This window comes from Lycium ferocissimum, chromosome 10, assembly GCF_029784015.1.
Source record: "Lycium ferocissimum isolate CSIRO_LF1 chromosome 10, AGI_CSIRO_Lferr_CH_V1, whole genome shotgun sequence".
Classification (NCBI taxonomy): domain Eukaryota; kingdom Viridiplantae; phylum Streptophyta; class Magnoliopsida; order Solanales; family Solanaceae; genus Lycium; species Lycium ferocissimum.
The window spans coordinates 20,639,435-20,660,239 of NC_081351.1; the positions used below are offsets into that span (position 1 = coordinate 20,639,435).

The window sequence follows — 20,805 nt, forward strand, 5'->3', positions numbered from 1 at the left end:
TACACTATTAAAAACGAAAATTTACAACATAAATGGGTGCGCTACTTAAAAAAATATATATGACTCGGAAATCCTTCAGAAAATTGCTCGTCAGAAATATTTCGACGTACTTTTTGTTGAACAGAACATCCGTTGGAAGTTTCCTTTTTTTAGTAGTGATATAACATATCAAATTACGTCGATAGTGAAAAAACTTCACTTGTGTGAGCTTTTCTCATATTGTCGGTCTGGGTGACTCGTTACAGAATAAAATATAGCCTAAGGTGAGTTAAAATGGAACGACATTGTCAGTAATGATATATATAATCTTCCCCCAATTTTATTTGAAATTGACGCATTATATCAGTATAATAGATAATATAAAAATTTATTTAAAACTGTTGTATAATATAAAAATTAATTTAAACTGTTGACTAACTTATATAAACAGTATTACATTACTTAAAACTGAACCTAACATGGTGAATATTATATTCAAAAATTCGAGTACCAAAATTTTTAAGCAAGATAATAGAACTGCCTAATTAAACGGCCCTAGACAAACTAATCTACCTATATTAAGTCAATTTTTCTTTTTATGGTTCAAAAGATTATGCATCAATCCTATATTTTCTAGACTAATAAGTGGAAACTGGATTTCAGCTAATTAATTAACACTAGAAAACCGCAAAAGCCCATAGAATTTTTTTTAAAAAAATGTGATAAGGACAAGTCCATATTATACCGTGGAAATTCAATGACTTATCAAATCACTTTTAGAAGATTCCTCCTCAAAACTGAGTCATCTTAGGATAATAAAGTTGATCATAAGTTGTTCCCCACTCATATATCTCAAACTCAATTACTGTGCATATTTATGGGGAAAATTGGTCCCCACTTCTTGTCATTTACACTATATATGCTGACTAAGGAAAATTATAAATTCTACCAAAAGAATACGTTATTTACACCAAACTATATAAATTATTATAATTAATGGTAGATAAAGTTAAGGTAAGAATAAGTAAAAATCACTAATCATATTTAACGACAGATTAGCAACGAATCATGTTAGCAACTAGCTAGTTGGCAATAGATTAATGACGAATTTGGTAACTAGTTCCTTTTTCTTTCTTTTTTTTTTTTTTTTTTTTTTTTAGTGATGTGAAGACACACATGTTATGTGTTTGGTGAAGTGGTGTAAAGTGTAAACATACCGAGTGTGTATAATGTATTTCAGTCTTATGATTTCATAGAAGTTAGGAACTAATTAAGGTTTGAACCGTGCAATCGAGAAATCTCAAAATAGGAGCACTTCTCCCTTAAACGGACTATACTATGCGGTGCGATTTTGGATTGTACAATTATTTTCAACTGATCACATTTTGGGAGCATCTTTGAAAAATAACCACTATCAAATTCTATAAGTGAAATTACTTGATAGTTGTTATTTTCAATTACAAAGATTGAAAAGTAGCTATTTGTAAATTTTATATATTTATATTTGTTGGGTTAGTAAATTCCGGATACTATTTAAATTTTTCTTAAAAAAAAACATTTGATATTGTGATAGAGTAGCTAAGTTTTAAGTTAGGTGCCAAAGAGTTAGCTCTCCTCAAAGGAGTTAGCTCTTTAACAAAAACAAGTAAGACATTTGATTGAGATTTGAGATAAAATTACAATTGATAGAAACTTACAAATTCCAGACCTTTTTTAGTAACTCATACGAGATGTGTTTTACATCTACAAAAAATTCTATAGACATTTGTGCTTCCTAGAAAGTCATATGTCAAGTATGTTAGAATTACTTTCAAACAAAGAAATGTATATATAAATATTTCAAAGACAGATTAAAAAGAATGTATCTTATAAAATGAGATCGAAAGACCAATATCAAAGAATTAAAACAGAAGGCATAAAATGATTTTTCATTCTTGTGCAGGATATTAAGTCTTGTGGCTGTAACATCTTTTCCTAAGAGCATATGTGTGTTATCATACCAAACCAATTTATAAAAAATAATTTAAAAAAAAAAAAGGGAGAGAGAAAGAGAAACTCGATGACATTGGACAATTTCTAAGGTCAATTAACCCATCTTCGGAGAATTAGGTCATGGTCGGACATTTAGTAAAATTTTGATTCAATTATGACACATAATTAAGATAGAAATGGGCAAATAGCTACTTTTGAGACCACATGTAACCAGAGGCGAATCTAGGATTTCTGGAGCATGGATTCACCACTAAAAAAAAGAAGAAAAAAATGTATTAAGCGGAAATTGATCCCTAGTCCCCTAGGTAAATAACTAAATTTTCAACCAAGTGCAGCATTTGATCTTTTGTAAAAAAAGAAAATATATACATAAAAAAATTTTACGGTAGTAAGCGGGCCTAAAATCGCTCCTGCATGTAACCATTATGTCAAAATTACTCAATGTTTATCCGTTTGTCAACATGGAAATAAAAACAACAATATCCTAGCTAAAATACGGGGAAAAAATCAGAAATCATTTCGACTTTTAGCACATTTTGCTGCTGGAGTTATTTCATTTTTCACTTTTATAAGATCGAAATATTTTATAGCAAGGGTTTTTTAAACTACATGACTCTACAATCCTGGAGTCATGTAGTTTTAAAAAACCTTATCTATAAATATTAGTTAATTCATAGACACTCTTAATATGGTACAAAGCTTACTATTAGCTTGTCAGTCCAAAAACACTTTTAACATATTGTGGTGTAATTATATAAAAATATACACTCACACACGCACCCGTTAGTATGAGGAATTTTATTAATTTACATTGTCAGATCATTCAAATATATATCTACACGTAAGCTTTTGAGATAAGTAATTTTGAAAATAAAATATGTTACTTGTTACAACATAGAGATGAACCGATAGTATAAACACACCAATAGTGTCAAAATTAGTTTGTGAAATTTCTCATTTTAAAAAAAAAAAAAAAAAATTAAACTCCTAACACTATGAAACTTTGTTCGTGCACCAGTATCCTGAACAGAGCATCTATTGATTTTCATACGGAAAAAGAGTGTAAATGAATATTGCCAACAAACATATCATATCAAAATCTTGGTAACATTATTTCCCCTTAGCTTCTTTTGACTATTTAATTAACGAAATGATTTGTAAAAAATCAGAAATCATTTCGCCACAATTTTTTCAATTTCTTGTTGGAGCACATTTTGATCTCCATCTCTTTTTGCTATTCGGAGTTTTTTTTTTTTATTTCATTTTCTCAAAAATCTTTTATAAGATCGAAATATTTTAAAATCAACATTTTCAGCAAGGGTCTCTTATGTATAAAAAAATAAATTTGCACAAGTAAAATAACATCTTCAATAAGAGAATTATACCAAACAAAATAAGAAAAAAAAAAAAAAAAACTCTTCAATAGGTAAATACACCCCATAAGTAAATTGGAATTAGATAAACTACAAGTTCTCAAAAATAAATCATAAATATTTTTTTCTAGTTAATTCATTTAGAGCAAAGTGATTTAAATTATGGAATAACATAAATTTTTATAATACTATTTTATTTGTCCATTAGACTAAAAATATATGTCCACTTTTACTTGTAAGTTATATAGTTTGAAAAATCAAGACATAATTATATAAACCCTTATTATTAAGTATTCCAATTCATTTCTCACGCATTAAGAGTGTCCGTTAGTATATATAATTTTATTAATTTACATTGAGGGAGTAATAAACAATAGAAATAATAATTAAAAAAAAATTGAATTTTGATCTCAATCCAAAATTCCATTGAGAAATATATATCTACACGATTAAGAGAAATGCTTTTTAGATAAGTTTTTATTTGTGTGTTCTCGCTAGATAAAATATGTTACTTGTTACAACAAAAAGATGAAAGGCAATATAAATATAAACACACCAATAGTTTGTATGATTTTAAACCTCTCAGTTTGTGAAATTTCTGTTTCATTTTTTTAAAAAAAAAAAAAAAATTAAACTCCTAACACTATGAAACTTTGTTCGTGCACCAGTATCCTGAACAGAGCATCTATTGATTTTCATACGGAAAAAGAGTGTAAATGAATATTTAAGCAAATTACAAACATATATATAAAAAACATTATTAATTTAGCTTCTTTTGACTATTTAATTAACTCCTCATTTTTCTCCAAGAAATGATTTGTATACCTCATTAATTATGGAATCAGGAGTCTCCAGCGGCCAAGGTAAAATTATGTTGTTGTACAGTGAAATTAAAGAAGTTGTCCACATATTCAACTGGCAAAATGCACAAGAATTGTTATGAAAGATTAGCCAACCACATAATATTGTACTAGCTTACAGACAACACATTACTAAATAAAAGTGGTTAACACTATGCAAAACTTGGCGTATTTTTAGGCTTTTGATGAAAGGAGATGACATAATTGTCACCTACCGCTTTTCAAAGGTCTCGGGTTCAAATTTTGAGTATAGAATTATTTTTGCGGGGAGTGTTTTACCTTCAAAATTTATATAAATTTTCATCGATAGCACTAGACTTTAAAGATTGATCTTCGTTATGAATGTTTTACTTATGCTTTTCATTACACTAATTCCTTATTTTAGGCTTTTAGCTATTCAATGTCACGTGTGGATTGTCACATAAAGAATCAAAAAATAAGATTTATAGTAGCGGACATAGTGCAGAAATGCAAAATAAGGCTGCGCACAATAAACTTTTGTGATCCGGTCTTTTTCCGGATTCCGCGCATAGCAGGAGCTTAGTGGATCGGACTGCTCTGTTAATAGTAACTGTCAATCTTTAATTCAATAAACAACAATGGCATATCCTATGTTTCTTATTGCACAGCAAGTTCCCATTTTTTTTCAAATTGTATTACATGACTTTGACATAGACCTTATAGATACGAACACATATTTTGTTATATTCAGACAAACAAAATGCTCTAATTACCTAGTGACAGTCCTTATGATGAGTGGACAAGTGACAGTCCTTATGATGAGTGGACACGCATTATAAGGATTTTGTTGAATAGCAGTATGATCATGCATGATTGTGATCTAATAACTTAAAATACTTTAATTTATCTAAGAACAATGGAACGACCCATGTAAATCATCCAAATATAGTAGGACTTGTGAATAATTTAACTAGATAGGTAAAATGAAAACAATATCAAGTCTTGCCAATACGACATAATTTGTAAATAATTGAATACAAACTAGTCTTGCCAATCTGGCATGACTCGTAAACAATTTAAATATAGTAGAATGGAGATTGCACTTAAAGTCATGCCTCGACCGGCATGACTTGTGAACAATGGGACAATCATAAGATGGGTAGATGAAGATTGTATTTGAAGTCATGATCATTCAAGCATAAATTGTGAAAGCGTACTTTTTCATCCTTTTGTATGTGTAGCGTTTAGGTTACTTTTGCACAAAATTCTTAACCAGGGGCAAACGTTAAATAGCAGCGCAAATGATCCTATTTGTGTAAATCACCCCTTTTTACATGGCATAATGTTTGATACCAATTAATTTGTTAGGTTGAGTAAATCTAAAGACTCTTAACATATGATATGCGGCTTGATATTAGTTCATTAGGATAAGCTAGCCCAAAGACATTTTAATACAGTTTATTAAGCGCACTAAGTCAGTCCAGAAACACATTAAACATAGTGTGATATTGAGCCAAGCCTCTGTTTTGAGCCAAGCCGAGACCTCTCAATTTTCTCCAAAAGATCTCAAATCAATAATAGTATAACACATTCTCTCTCTGTCTCTCTCTCACACACACACACACACACATCTATAGTGTAATGAAGTTTTTTACACTATCAGATCATGCCAAAGATATCTACAAGTAAGCCTCCTTACAATGTGGGATTAGTATTCTTGAAAATTAAACATGTTACATGCTACAATATGGTAAGATGACCATGATGATATATAAAAATTTTACACTGACGATATATATAACTTAAACTTATAATGTGTGTGTATTTTTTTTATTTTTTTTTATTAATTAACTTCTAATACTTTCATGTGGAAAATGAGTGTAAATGAATGGTTCCAAAAAACATATCATAATCAAAATCTTGGTGACATTATTCCACCATTTCCTTCTTTTCACTGTTTAACTCCTCATTTGCCACCAAGAAAAGTTTATATACCTCATTATGGAATCAAGAATTACGCCAGCCGCTGAAGAAAAATTATGGTGTTGCACAGTGAAATTAAAGAAGTTGTCCATATATCAACTAGCAAAATGCTCAAGAATAGTTCTGAATATTATGCCATCCACATAATATTGTACTAGCTTATAAATAAAACACTACTAAAAGTGGGTAACACTATGCAAAACTTGGCGTATTTTAAGGCTTTTGATGAAAGGAGAGATGTATTGTCACCTACCGGCTTTTCAGAGCTCTCGAGTTCTAGTTCATTTTTTAATTATAATACTTTAATATAACTTTGGATTATCATGGATAGGCAAAGACTTGCTTTGCCACGAGTTATGGGCCATGGCGGATAATCAAGACATTAATACAATTATGTCACAACTTTTTTACAAATTGATCACAAAGCATTACTGATTGTCAGGACTTGTACATAATTTTACCAACATGATTTTAATCCAAAATTGATCCAGATGACTCTAAGTTTGACATTCAATCTTCAATATCAATTCCAACCATTCTCAACGATCTGATTCAACCAAAGCTCAACAAAACCAAACTATGGGTGTTCGTCAAATTTCTTCAACCACAATTAAGCAATGAGCTTCAATTTTCTACAACACATATGAAGAAGATGTAGAATAAGGAGAAAGAGGTAGTAGGATAAGTCTTGCCAGTGATCTATATTTGCAGAACTTTTAAAAATGGAACAAATGTTAAACACAAGTTCTTAAAAGGACAGCAAGTGAAAAACTATATGTATTTTAGGACGGAAAAGGGTCAAAAATACCCCTAAACTAGTCTAAATAGGTCACCTATACCCTCCGTTAGTTTTTCGTGTCAAAAGGGCCCTCAAAGTTACTAAATGAGGCCACCAAGACCTCCTCCACTTAACGGCTTGCCACTTAATCAGATGTGGCAAGCCACATGTAAAAAAATTGCCATGTGGCAATGCCACGTCAATTAAACGCCCAATCCCCTTCCCTAACCCGACCCAACCACACCCACCTGACCCATTCATTATTTACCCATCTACCCTAATTTCTCACTTCACACTAAACACTTAGGTTTAGGCGACTTCAAAGTTGCGCCTACGGTTTGGACAAATCTTGAAGATTGGCTACTAAAAAGGCGTGTGTTAGGTAATTTCTTTCATAATATATCATCCATATCGCTATTAGTTCGTTAATCTAGGGTTTTTATTAGTTTTTGTACTTAGATTAGTTGTGTGTTTATGGTTTAGGATCTGTCAGCTTTGTTAAATGTTTGACTTAGTATTTTTAGGATTTGTGTTTATTTGAGTTAAAATAGTAGTATGCATGTGTGTTAGGGTCTGTTTTTGTGTCTGATTTCATGCTAGAGTTTTTTCGGAACCATGCAGACTTTTTTCTTGTTTTGGTGGTCTGGTTCTGTTTTTGTATCTGATTTGATGATATTTTTTTACGCATGTGAAAACTGTATGTACTTTAAGTTTTTTAGTTGCCTTTGAATGTGTATGTGTGTGGTCTCAATATCCACATTCCATTGTGTATTACTCAACCACTATATTTTAAGGTGATATATCTCTTTCCCCTATTAAATATGCTTAAAGAAAAATTGGCAGCCTTTTTATGTTTTGTCCTTTTTAGCTTAAGATTCCTTTAGGTGATTCTTTATTGATGTGGGGCCCACTATTTTTATCTTTTTGTATTTTTACAAAAATTTCAATATGAAAGATTTGTTAGTTGACCTTTCGTTCCACCATGGGGGACAGTGAATTAGAAAACCTCAGTTATTGTATGACAAAAATTTGGTATCCTTTATGAGGAAGACTGATTCAGATCTGATATGTTTAAAAGACATAGAAGATGGGTTCATAAATAATTGTGGGTTTGTTAAAGTGAAGCAACTATTTGTGAAAGGACCTTCTGGAGAACTATACTTGGTTGAAGGGGATGAAAGGATTAGGACTCTATAATACTTGTTAAGTGAAGAATTTAGGATTGTCCATTTTTTTTTGTCAGCTGATAATCTTGACGAAGTTGTTGCTGCCCCTAATATTATTCATCATTGTGAACCATACTCTTTGCCATGTGAATATGGGACTGATGCCGAGTTAGAAAGTTATGACGGTGTAGTTAATCCATCTTTAGATATTGAAGAATATAACTTTGATGAGTCGAGCTATTAAGATGCAAGAAAAGTATGGAAGTTAATGATAAACTTGAACATTACAAAGAGCTGCATATAGATATGACCTTTAAGGACTTAGATGAGGCTAGAAAGGTTGGGAATCTGTTTGCTCTTGCTACTAAAAAACCTTTGCTAGTGGATAAGAATGACACAAAAAGATTGAGGTATAAATGCATAGTTGGATGCCCATCTGCCATTCTCATTTCTCTACATGGTAAGGGTCCAGGTTTTAAGGTTAAAACTTTGAAGACAAAGCACAATTGTGAAACTGCACTTGCAAATCCTAGAGCTACCACATCTACTTTAGCAAATTATTTCAAGAGTAAAGTTCAGAACAACCCCAAGTACAAGCCCCAGATACGAGACAAAATTTGAGGGATAATTTCAACCTAAGTACTAATGATACAAAGTTGAAAAGGGCAAAGAGGAATGCACTTCAGGTGATGGAAGGTAGTTTCTTGGATGATTACAATAGATTAGAGGCTTATGCAAATGAGATTAGGATCATCAATCCTAGTTGTGATGTGGTGATCAATTTATCAAAGGCTGGATTGGAACAAGGTAAAAGACAGTTTCTTAGAATGTATATGTGTTTCAATACCTTCAAGTTGGCTTGGAAAAAAGGTTTGAGACCCTTTGTTGGATTGGATGAGACCTTCTTGAAGGGTCACTGCTAGGGGCAACTACTAGTGGCTATGGCATAAGATTGTGACACTTCATTCTATCCATTGGCATATGCTGTATTGGATAAAGAGACAAGTAGGACATGGACATGGTTTTTGCAATTGCTGGAGAATTCTTTGAATTTGAAGAAGGGTGAAAGCATCACTTTTATATCTGATATGCAGAAGGTAAATAATCTACCCAATATGTATATCTTTTAATGTACTTTCTTACAAATAGATCTAAGTAAGTAGCTTCTGATTATTTAATTCTTTGACATGAACAGGACTGTTGGATGCTGTTAAAAATGTGCTTCCTTTAGCACAACATAGGTAAGTTAATAGGATGTTTTAATTTAATTCATTCTTAATTTTTAACTAAAAATGCTTGACCGAAATTTTGTGAAAGGTGGTGTGAAAGGCATGTCGAGGCAAGTCGATGAAATATTGGAAGTCAAGCGAAATGAAGAAATTTCTATGGTGGCTTTTATAAGTACATGGCGAGGATTTTTTAAGGACCCTATTGAGTGCACTTGGTGAATTGTCGAGGATGCGTCAAGGACCTTCTAAAAGTATTCCAGTAAAGATGATGTAAAGCTTATATGGACACTATTTGTAAAAATCAGATGGTGGATAACAACTTCATTGAGTCCTTCAATTCATGGGTACTACAACCAAGAGGTAAGCCTATCTTGAGAATGCTTGAGGAGATTAGACTTAAGATAATGAATAGGCTGAGAGAAAAGGAAGATGAGGCAAGGACATGGACTACTAATTACGGTCCATAATGCATGAAGTTGTTTACTGCCCATATGATGATGGCAAACTTGTGTAATATTGATTTTAATGGTGAGGATGGGTAAATAAGTGTCTGAGGGCGATGATAGGCACATAGTGAATCTAGTCCAAAACAAAATGCACCTGCAGATCTTGGCAGCTGACTGGCATCCCATGCCCCCATGACATCAAGGCATTGTTGTACCAAAAGATTGATCTTATGACTTGAAATTAACTGGTGGTATAGCAAGGAAGCCTACTTGTTGACATATGGGCCCAAGCTGCTACCTATTAGAGGGGAGAAATTCTGGAAAGTGTTACCAGAACATAAAATGGCCCCACCTGATATTGTGGAGACTGTTGGCAGACCTAAGGTGAAAAAAATTAGAGAAAAGGATGCAGCAATTAAAAGAGCTGGAGAGTGAGCACATTCTAGAAAAGGAACTAGAATGACATGCAGCAAGTGTAGTTCATATTCTCACAATGCAAGGAAATGCAAGGTAATTACCTATCTTATTTAAACTTTACCTATGAAATATTCAAATGAACTAATCATTTTATTTGTTTTTGTTTTACAGGCTGCTGAAGAACCAAGTACTTCAAGAACTAGGAAAAGGGCCAGATCTGTTAAAGCACAAGAGGTTGATGTCAACAGTTCAGCACCTCCACCATCACAAGAAAGTGACTTCTATTTCATGCCCACACCTAGAGTTCCACAGGAGCAGTATGAAAGATTTGGTCCACTTTCAGAGGATGACAATGATCCAGATCTAGGGCCAAAGATCATTTCTAAAGAGCAAACAAGGTTGAGAATGAGGCAAGCTAGAAGAGTGCAAACTAGGAGTAGAGTGATTTCTTTCAAGGGTGACCATACTGGTGTGAGTGAGCCTACAGATTTTTGTAGATCTTTCCAAGTGAACTTCATGAATATCTTCCAACCTCTGAGAGAGAAGCGGTTGTGCTATATGACCATAATGCATTCAATATGCAATACAAAATCGAAAGAGCCCATAAGCGTCTCGCTCAAGGATGGAAAGGCTTTATTAATTCAAATGATTTAGAAATAGGGATATGTTGGCTTTCGCATTTGAAAATGTGAGAATAACAAGCTCGTTTACTTCATTGTTCATTTGAAGGAGCGAATGTCATAGTTATAGATCAGGTCTCCATGTAGTATTTCTTTGTGATGGTATTTCTAATTATGACAACAACTTCAACATCATAAATCACCTTCATTACAACAAACACAAGGAACCTACATAACTATTACAACAAACATAAGGAACTTCACCAACTTCATTACAACAACACCATTTTCTTCATCATCCCAACAACCTACATAACTACATTCACTTCATCATCCCAATAAGAAACACAAGGAACAAAGCACATGAAATAAAAATGATAGTTTTCAACTTCTTGATTTTCTTCTCCAATGTCACAACTCTTCCGGCCTCTTAAGCTAATATAAACTCCATTTCTTCAACTTTCTCCTCCAAAATACTAAGTTTAGCTGCCTCTTGGAGATTGACAAAATCATTTTCTTCAAGTTTCTTCTTCAAAGTGTCCCTTTCAATACTAATAGCCTTCATCTCATCAATTATATTCCTTATAGTAAACCTTTCATCGACTATCCTTTTCAATTTGTTTCTTTCCGCCTTCATATTATCCAATTTACTCTTTAGATCTAATATAATTGTTACTGCCCTTGGTGGGAGTTGATGTTTGTCTTGTCATTCTCAATATCTACAATTAGTAACCTACAACAAAATTGAAGAGATTTAATGTATTTTAGTCATCAAATACGAATTTCTAAGAAATGCATACTAATTTACAAATAAAATTCATCAAAATGTGCAATCATATAACCAATTTAAAAAACTACTTAGTTCAACATTGTAGTATATAAACATGTAAAACGAAAATGAATTTAGAACTTACTTTGAGTCTTGGACATTTGTAGAACCTTCTCCCAGCATTTGGATCGGTCTAAGTGGTCAAATTTAGAGCATTAACTCCACAACGACATTTTATAGCATTTCGAATTTCGGTGGAATTGATGGAACCTTCCCAACATTGCTTGAGAATCAACGGTTAAGAGAGGATATTCGCAAATTAGGGTTCTGATTTGGGTGGTGGAAATGAGAAATTAAGGTAAATGGGTTTTAGGAGTATTTATTGGATGGATAAATAATGAATGGGTCGGGTGGGTGTGGTTGGGTCGGGTTAGGAAAGGGGATTGGGCGTTTAATTGGTGTGGCATTGCCACATATGGCATTTTTTACATGTGGCTTGCCACATCAGATTAAGTGTCAAGCCGTTAAGTGGAGGGGTATTGGTGGTCTCATTTAGTAACAGTGAGGGCCCTTTTAACACGAAAAACTAACGAAGCGTATAGGTGACCAATTTCTAATAGTTCAGGGGTATTTTTGACCCTTTTCCGATTTTAGGATAAAAAAAGCCCAACAATGAGATAAGCCCAGTGACATTTTGTAGGCCCATCAATTTCCCCAACATCATTGCCCTCTTTAAAGCCCAATAACATTTTGTAGGCCCATAAATTCTTAGTCCCATCAATTTCATCGACAACTTTTTTCCGTGGATCGTCCTTCTTTTGGGGTGGTCTTTAATTTTTGCCCCTCAAATTGGTAGTCTTTAATTTTTGTCCCTCTCCTAATACCCCAAGGTTCGGGGTTCGAACCCCGTCTTAGTAAAAAAAAAAAAAAAAAAAAGGAATTTCGCAAGACAGAGGTTTGGATTCGCAACGCAGAACTTTGCCTTCAAAACTCTGCCTTAAGGAAGAACTTTCAAGTCGTTTTTTGCTGCATTTTGAATTTTTATTTTCTAAATGCTTAATGTTTGTAAAATTGCAACCAGTAATGGCTGTGCATGATGACGTAAATGGGTCGATTAAAAATCAGCGAGTGGCATGGATGAGTTGCCAACTTTTCATGCTGAGAATATGCAAAAAAAACATGAAAGTCATTTAGGCAGGGCAGAATTTTGCCCAAAACTCTACCTTAAGGTAGAGCTTGAAATTCTGCCTGAATAATGCAAAACTCTGCCTTAAGATTCTAAACTCTACCTTACGATTTAAAAAAAAAAATTACTAAGCGGGGGTTCGAATCCAAAACCAAGGGGTTCTAACGAAGGGAAAAAATTAAAGACCACTAATTTAATGGACAAAAATTAAAGACTAACCAAAATAAGGGCATTCCTGCGAATTGCCCTTGAAGTTTTTGCACGAATTTCCCTTCAAACATATTGGTCTTTAATTTTTGTCCCTTATATTTTTGGTTGTTTATTTTGTCCCTGTTGCTCAGTTAATGAAAATATCCAAGCTTGCTTCGCTCGGCATAAGTTTTGTAACATTTATCTTCAGAAACTTTTATCTCGCTCAACACAAGTTCCGTAGGAATTAAGTTATGCGACATAAATTGTGTAGTATTTTTCAGATTATGTTTAAGTGTTGAAAGTTTTGTCGTATCCGACATAACTCGTGAGATGTTACGATACATATGCCGAGCGAAATGTACACTTTACCGAACAATAACTAAACTTATGTCTCGCCGAAGATGTTGAAGGATAAAAATTAAAGACTACAAATTTGAGGGGTTCGGGCCATTTGTGGGAATGATCCACAACTCTTCATTTCCCTCTTTAAAGCCCAATAATGAGCTAAGCCCAATAAGATTTTGTAGGCCCATAAATACTTAGGCCCAGCTATTTCCCTGACAGCTCTTTGTTTCCCACTTTAAAGACTCCCAACAGACAACAACTACTACTACTGTTAATGCTGACACAATTTTTTCTCTAAAAGGATAGCAGGAAAAAAAAAAAAAAAAAAAAAAAAAAGGCTTACACTCACAATTCTACTCTGTCACCTCAAGGTTCATATCTTTCTCTTTTCTTTTTAATAATAATTCAAATGTGATTCAACTTTTAGTTTTACTGTTTTATCTTTTTCTTTGGTATTTGTTTCTTGAAATTATGCTTAGTTTTGGCTACATTTGTAATAAACATTAGCCTAACATATTTGAGTTTGAGGGTTTAACTGTATAGTTGTTATGTGTTTGTTTTAGATGATACACTTGTCTTTTCTTTTTAATAATGATTCAAATGTGATTCAAGTTTCAGTTTTTACTGCTTTATCTTTTTTATGGGTAGCTTAATTTTGGTTATATTTGCAATAAACATCAGCCTAAATTGTATGTTATGTTTAAAGTTTTCATCTTTGAGTTTGAGGGTTTAACTTCATAGTTTCTATGGGTTTTTTTTGGATGGAACACTTGTCTTTCTTTTATTTTTAATAATTCAAATGTGATTCAAATTTTAGTTTTTATTGCTTTATCTTTTTTTGAGTATTGGTTTCTTGAAATTATGCTTAATTTTGGCTGCATTTAAAATAAAGATTAGGATAAAGTGTGTGTTATGTTTAAAGTTTTCATCTTTGAGTTTGAGGGCTTAACTGTATAGTTTGTTATGGGTTTGTTTTGGATGAGATATTTGTCTTTTCTTTTTAATAATTCAAATGTAATTCAAGTTTCAGTTTATACTGCTTTATCTTTTTCCTGGGTATTGGTTTCTTGAAATTATGCTTAGTTTTTCCTGCGTTTTGAATAAACATTAGCATAAAGTATGTGTTGTGCTTAAAGTTTTCATCTTTGAGGGTTTAATTAATTATATAGTTGCTGCCTTGCTGGACAGAGGCGGAGCTTGGATTTTGAGTTTATCGGTTCTGAATTCTAGGAAACACAATTTATTGGTTCCTTAATAAATTATTTATACATATTAAGGGTGTGTTTTGGTATGAAGGAACACGTTTTTCGTGGAAAATGTTTTCTTGGAAAACAAATTGGTTTCTTACTTATTTTCTAGTGTTTGGTAAGTAAGCAAAAAAAAAAAATTATCCCCATAACATGTATATGTAATTTAGCAAAACACTACGGGGGTGGGACTGGGGGTTTGGAGGTGGTGAGGGGTGGGGTTGGGGACGCTGGCTGAGCGGGAAGGAGACAATGAATTTGGAATGTCGCTTATGAAACTCGTTTTCCCTATTTTCATTAGGGAAGTCATTTTCCTCATTTTTAAGGAGCTTGTTTTCCTAGAGAAACTGTTTTCCGAAACATTTTGACCAACCAAACATGGGAAAATAGGAAAATATTTTCTTCCATACCAAAAGTAGATTTTTAAATACATATGTTGAGTTTGAACCAAAGCTATGGATGAGACACTTATCTTTTCCTTTTTATAAATCAAATGTGAATCAAGTATCAGTGTTTACTGCTCATCTTTTTCTGGGTATTGGTTTCTTGAAATTATGTTTTATTTTGTCCGCATTATGAATAAACATCAGCATGAAGTTTTTTGTTGTGTTTAAAGTTTTCATCTTTGAGTGTTATGTTTAAAGTGCAGTCTGCTTTCATATTGTTCTTTCATTAGGTTTCTTTGAACACCTGCATACAATTTTGTATGTTTCTGAATGCACTTATCGAAAGAAGGTTTTGGATTTCTGAATGTTCCTGTTTTAATTTGAAAACATTCTCAGGTTACAGCTGCACTGCAATATTTTCTCTAGAAATGGCGGCAACTGCAGCTTCAAGCTTGCAAATAGCAATAGCTAGGCCATGCATACTCTCTACTAAAAGAATTTCCGGTGTCTGTTCAACAAACTTTGGTGGTATCACTAGAAAACTACCCTGGAATAGACTTGCCAGTAGTTGTCACGTTTCATCTATTCAACATTTTTGCCGCAATTTCACATCTACAACTCAAAAGTTACAGAAAGTTGTCACCAAGGCAAAATCAGAAGGTGATGAAAGCAAGCCTGCCTCTGGGTTGCCGATTGATTTGAAAGGTTAGGTTCTCCTGAATTTATAGTTTTCAAAAGCTTTTCTCCTGTGCACTTTAAGGGTGTGTTTGGTTCATAGGAAAATGTTTCTCGGAAAACAAGTGGGCAAAAAACTATTATCCCAATAACATTTACATGTGATCTAGCAAACACTATGGGGTTGGGGTGGGGTGGGGTGGGGGGGGGGGATGGGGTGCGGGTTGGGGGGTTGGGTGGGTGAGGAGGAGACAATGAACTTGGAATGTCACTTATGGAACTTGTTTCCCTACTTCTATTAGGAAAGTCATTTTCCTCATTTTTAAGGAACTTCTTTTCCTAAAGGAAATATTTTTCAAAACATGGGAAAAAGGAAAAACATTTTTGAAAATGTTTTCCTCCATACCAAACACACCCTTAAGATCTGAGTGAGTGGAAGAGAGAAGATTTTCTTTCTATTTCCTGTTCTCCCTTTAAACTTGGGATTTCCCCCCATTGCCTGCTCGATAGTGAAAGAGAATATGTAATCTCATGTAGAGAACCAAAGTTGGAAACATTTTTAGGGCAGAATGTCCTTTTAAAATTCTATCTTCTTTTATCTACAATTAACTATAACGCACGATGTACTTTGATAAGTGTGTGACCATCTCATCCAAAAGCTTAAGCTGTTAGAGAGAGCATACTTTATTTACTTAAAATATTCTCAACACGCCCCTTCACGTGCGGGCCTAACTCCTTTATTTCATCGGCTAAACATATGAAAATTCTTTTTATAATGGTGGCGGTGAGACTTGAAACCGGGACCTCTTTTCTGCTTTGATATCATGTTGAAGTATGTGACCATCGCTTAAGTTGTTAGAGAGAACGACTTTATTTACTTAAATATATTCTCAACAAACTACGTCGTCTACCTTTTGAGAAAACTGTAAACGATGTTTGCAGGCAAAAGGGCTTTTATAGCTGGTATAGCTGATGATAATGGATATGGGTGGGCTATTGCTAAGTCCTTGGCTGCTGCAGGTGCCGAAATTCTAGTTGGAACTTGGGTGCCAGTAAGTGAAATTTACAAAACCTTGTGATATTTCACCTTTAAATCTCCGTATATCTTCTAACCTTTTGATGTTTTTGCATTTCTTTACAGGCCTTAAACATTTTCGAAACAAGTCTACGACGTGGGAAGTTTGATGAATCACGCGTGTTAGAGTCTTAACTTGTGTTTCTTTTGTAGTGCTAAAAGAACTTTATGACTAACTTCTCGCTAAATACATTTTTGCCAGTTTGCCAGATGGCTCTTTGATGGAGATTACAAAAGTTTACCCCTTGGATGCTGTTTTTGACAGTCTTGAGGATGTACCTGAAGATGTAATTTCAAAGCCTATGTGGTTTGTGTGAACTTATTTATTGTGTTTCAATTGCGTTATCCTGAAACATTTTTGTTCTCTCACCATGCAGATTAAAGCAAACAAGCGTTATGCTGGTTCTTCTAAGTGGACAGTTTCGGTATGTAGTTTTTTCTGTTCACGCTTCTTTGTGCACTGCTGAACAAAATGAGAAACTCAAACATGGTTGTGCATAGAGTTGGCAAAATGGTTAAAAAAGATAAGTAACCATCCAATCCGACCCATTAAGCATGGATTCTATACCTGACTTTTTAAAAATGGACCAAATGTGGATGTTACCCACTAAAAAATGGATATCTAGATGGATAATATGGATATCCATATTGTCAATACCCATTTATCTGCTTGCTGTTTTTCATTAGTTCTTGTTTTCTGGTAGTCTAAGCTTATTTTGGCTTTTAGCTTGTGTTCACACCTGACTATTCCTTGAAACCAATGGATAACATGGATATCCATATTATCTGTTGGTTAACCCATTTATTATTTGTGTTAAGTATGGGTGGATCGGATATTTTATCCGTTTTTGTTTAACCTGTTTTAAACCCGCCCACATCCGATCTGGCCCGCCCGTTTGCCACTCCTAGTTGTGCACACTAAAGAACCGGAAAGTAAAATAAGTAATGCATGCATCATGATAGTTTTTTGTTTGTGTTGGCTATCATTTTAGGCATGTACGAGGACATCTTCATCTTTATGATATTAAAATTTTCGACCTCCAGAGTTTGTATCACTCAGTTGCATGCTCTTCACACCTGATTTCTCTTGTCTATAGGAAGTTGCAGAATCCGTGAAGGAGGATTTTGGCAGCATCGACATTCTTGTGCATTCACTTGCTAATGGGCCGGAGGTATCACCTTTTAAAATTGTAAGACAATGCTTCTTGCTCAGCGATCTTTCTCATGAAATCATTCAACCATTAGGTGACTAAACCTCTTTTGGAGACATCGAGGAACGGATACCTTGCAGCAATATCAGCATCAAGTTATTCCTATGTGTCTTTGCTAAAGCATTTCCTTCCAATTATGAACCCAGGCATGTATTTAGTTTCCAGTTTCATTTATGTTTATCCTTTCGCTTCTTGCCTGTATGCCGATTTTTACAATTATGTAATTCCCCAAAATATTCCCTTTGTGTTGGTTTTTAACAAAGAAATTTTAGGGATAATAACAGAGAAAGGGTAAGAGAAAAATACTGGCTACGCAGTTAAAGGGAACTATTTGATCTAGCTTTTTTGAGTTCTGCATTTATGGAGAACTTGCAGTAACAAAAACAGTAAAAAGATAATCATTAATTCGTTATCCTAGCCTAGAATATCTCCATAGAATTAAATCTTCAACTGACGACGACAGCAACAACAACAACATACCCAGCATTCCCACAAGGGGGTCTGGGGAGGGTGGGATGTATGCAAACCTTACCCCTACCTTTTTCAGGTAGAGAGGTTGTTCCCGATAGACCATCGGCTGAAGAAAATTGTTTTTCAGAAAATGGTTTGAAAAATCTTCTACTGATTAATTACTATAAAATACGAATAGCTAACAAACTATTAGCTACGATTTATCTTTAAAAAATTATGGCAGTCAAATAAAGTTACCGTAGTCCAAAAGCATTATTCCAACACTGAAATTAATAATGGTTTTGTAACAGGTGGTTCTTCAATTTCTCTGACTTATATTGCTTCTGAGAGGATCATTCCAGGGTACATTTGTTTTTTTCCCTCTTCTTGTTTTGTTGTATAGATGATAAAACTTTAAATTTTAAATCTGTCCGTATGAGGAATGATTGGTTGAAATATGTCATCTACAGATATGGAGGGGGAATGAGTTCTGCCAAAGCAGCACTTGAGAGTGACACCAGAGTGAGTTGTTTTATCTCGACCTGTCTGAAAAGAAAATCAGACAAAAAGCCAAGCTGTTTTCGCCCGTTGAATCTCTGTATCCACCCAAATTTTATTGCATCTGATCATTGAAAGGGGTGATTCTAATGATGTAGGTACTGGCTTTCGAGGCTGGAAGAAAAAAGAAAATTAGGGTGAACACTATATCTGCCGGTATGTTGTCCATTCATTGTCTGTTGGATAATCCATATTTACTACTGTTAACAGTAAATCCTATTAAGGTAGTTTATTCTAGTTTCTACATGAAAACACCTCAACCGAATTACTCACTCTGTTTCAACTCAAGTGTCTTATTTGTTTAACTTGGCACAGAGTTCAAGAAAATAAGGAAGACTTTTTAATCTTGTGGTCTTAAACTAAAGATGTGTATAATGTACTAAAATGCCCTTTGAATCTTGTGGTCTTAAACATGCTATGTTGAGTGTCAGAATTAGAGAGTTACCAAATACAGAAAGAGGCATTGCTTTTTAAACGGAGAGACAAAGAAGAAAGTAAGACACTTAAATGGAAACTGAGGGTACAGTAACCTCGGAAGCCCACCAAGAAGCGAAGGAACCACTACTCCATTATACAATTCCAACTCATTTTTCATGTAATGTTCCTTTCATGCAAATTTTTTTATTGACGAGAAACATATAAATATCCAGGTCCGTTGAGAAGTCGAGCTGCAAAAGCAATTGGTTTCATAGATATGATGATTGACTACTCCATAGCCAATGCACCACTCCAGAAAGAATTATCAGCAGGTAAATCATCCACACAAGTTGTATTTTTCACTAAAAATGTTTTCTTTACACTCTCCTGCTCATTGGCTGTTGTTACTATGCTTTAAAACTTGTTGTAGATGAAGTAGGGAATACAGCTGCCTTCCTAGCATCGCCCCTGGCTTCAGCAATTACTGGTGCGGTTATATATGTTGACAACGGATTGAATGCAATGGGCGTGGGTATCGACAGTCCTATATTTAAAGACCTCAACATTCCCAAGAGCGTGGAATAGAAGATATTGCGTGCTAGGCGAATTTGTATTTGTGTACTAGTTATTGTGGTTTTTTGAACACTGTTATGGTCACAGCCAAGAATGGCTTGGCCAGCGGCCTTTGCAAAATCATCTACTGTTGTATGATTGATATTTTATAGAGTAAATAAAAGTAATGAGTTTCCGGTTTTAATCTTTCTCTAGGAGATGAGCATGCTATTTTCAAAAATGAAAACCCCTTAGTGCTCGGGATGAGAGTGGGGGATGGCCTTACACTGGGCAACAACAGCACCGGCTCTATGAAGTTAGTATCAAGTCTTTCTGTTGACTTTCTCAATTCATTTGTGAGTAATAATTCAAGGACATGAAGCGAGTACTTCCAGTTTCTCACCTACTTATCATGGTGGCTATGAAAATGAGCAGAAAGTGATGATTGTGCTGTTTTTAAAAAAGAAAACCCCTTAGCACCCGGGATGAGAGTGAGGGATGGCCCAACACACATGTAACAACAGCACCTGCTAGATTCAAGTCTTTCAGTTGGCTTTCTCAATACATTTGCGGGTGATAATTCAAGGTTACGTGAGTATTTTGAACAAAAGTGAGATGAGCATGCTACTTTCAAAACGATTGATAGATAGCTTGAAAAACAAAAGTACAATGTAAACAGCCAAATAAGGAAGTACTGTTATGGGGATCTTCAAGAAACATATGCCATCAATTTTTGACTCTGGACACATTGACGGTAAATCTTCAATATCCTGTAATAGAATTCTTATACCTGAAACTGAGAACTAGAAGACAAACACAACAGGATATTTTGTGCAGAGACCATGCAAAACGTGGCGCCGCTTAACTAGCTGTCTCAAATTAGAACGTTGCAAATGGAGAAATCTCTCACAGTGAGAATTAAATGGCCCCTACACAAC

At 34.1% G+C, this 20,805-nt stretch overlaps 1 protein-coding gene across 1 annotated transcript; it reads left to right on the forward strand.

Moving 5' to 3' along the window:
* Positions 1–13,543: 13,543 nt before the first annotated feature.
* On the forward strand, positions 13,544–20,072 carry LOC132032765 (enoyl-[acyl-carrier-protein] reductase [NADH], chloroplastic-like). Its single transcript, XM_059422472.1, has 13 exons — positions 13,544–13,667; positions 15,326–15,634; positions 16,547–16,656; positions 16,746–16,801; positions 16,882–16,966; positions 17,057–17,104; positions 17,777–17,851; positions 17,925–18,036; positions 18,652–18,703; positions 18,811–18,862; positions 18,997–19,054; positions 19,549–19,647; positions 19,746–20,072. Exons 2-13 carry the CDS (start codon positions 15,358–15,360, stop codon positions 19,898–19,900), a joined length of 1,179 nt encoding a protein of 392 aa, XP_059278455.1. The 5' UTR covers positions 13,544–13,667; positions 15,326–15,357; the 3' UTR covers positions 19,901–20,072.
* Positions 20,073–20,805: the final 733 nt, after the last annotated feature.

Coding starts and splice junctions, on each gene's coding strand:
- LOC132032765 (XM_059422472.1), top strand. CDS start 15,358: ATGGCGGCAACTGCAGCTTCAAGCTTGCAAATAGCAATAGCTAGGCCA. Junction 16,657..16,745: donor TAGTTGGAACTTGGGTGCCA/GTAAGTGAAATT, acceptor ATTTCTTTACAG/GCCTTAAACATTTTCGAAAC. Junction 16,967..17,056: donor TTGAGGATGTACCTGAAGAT/GTAATTTCAAAG, acceptor CTCACCATGCAG/ATTAAAGCAAACAAGCGTTA.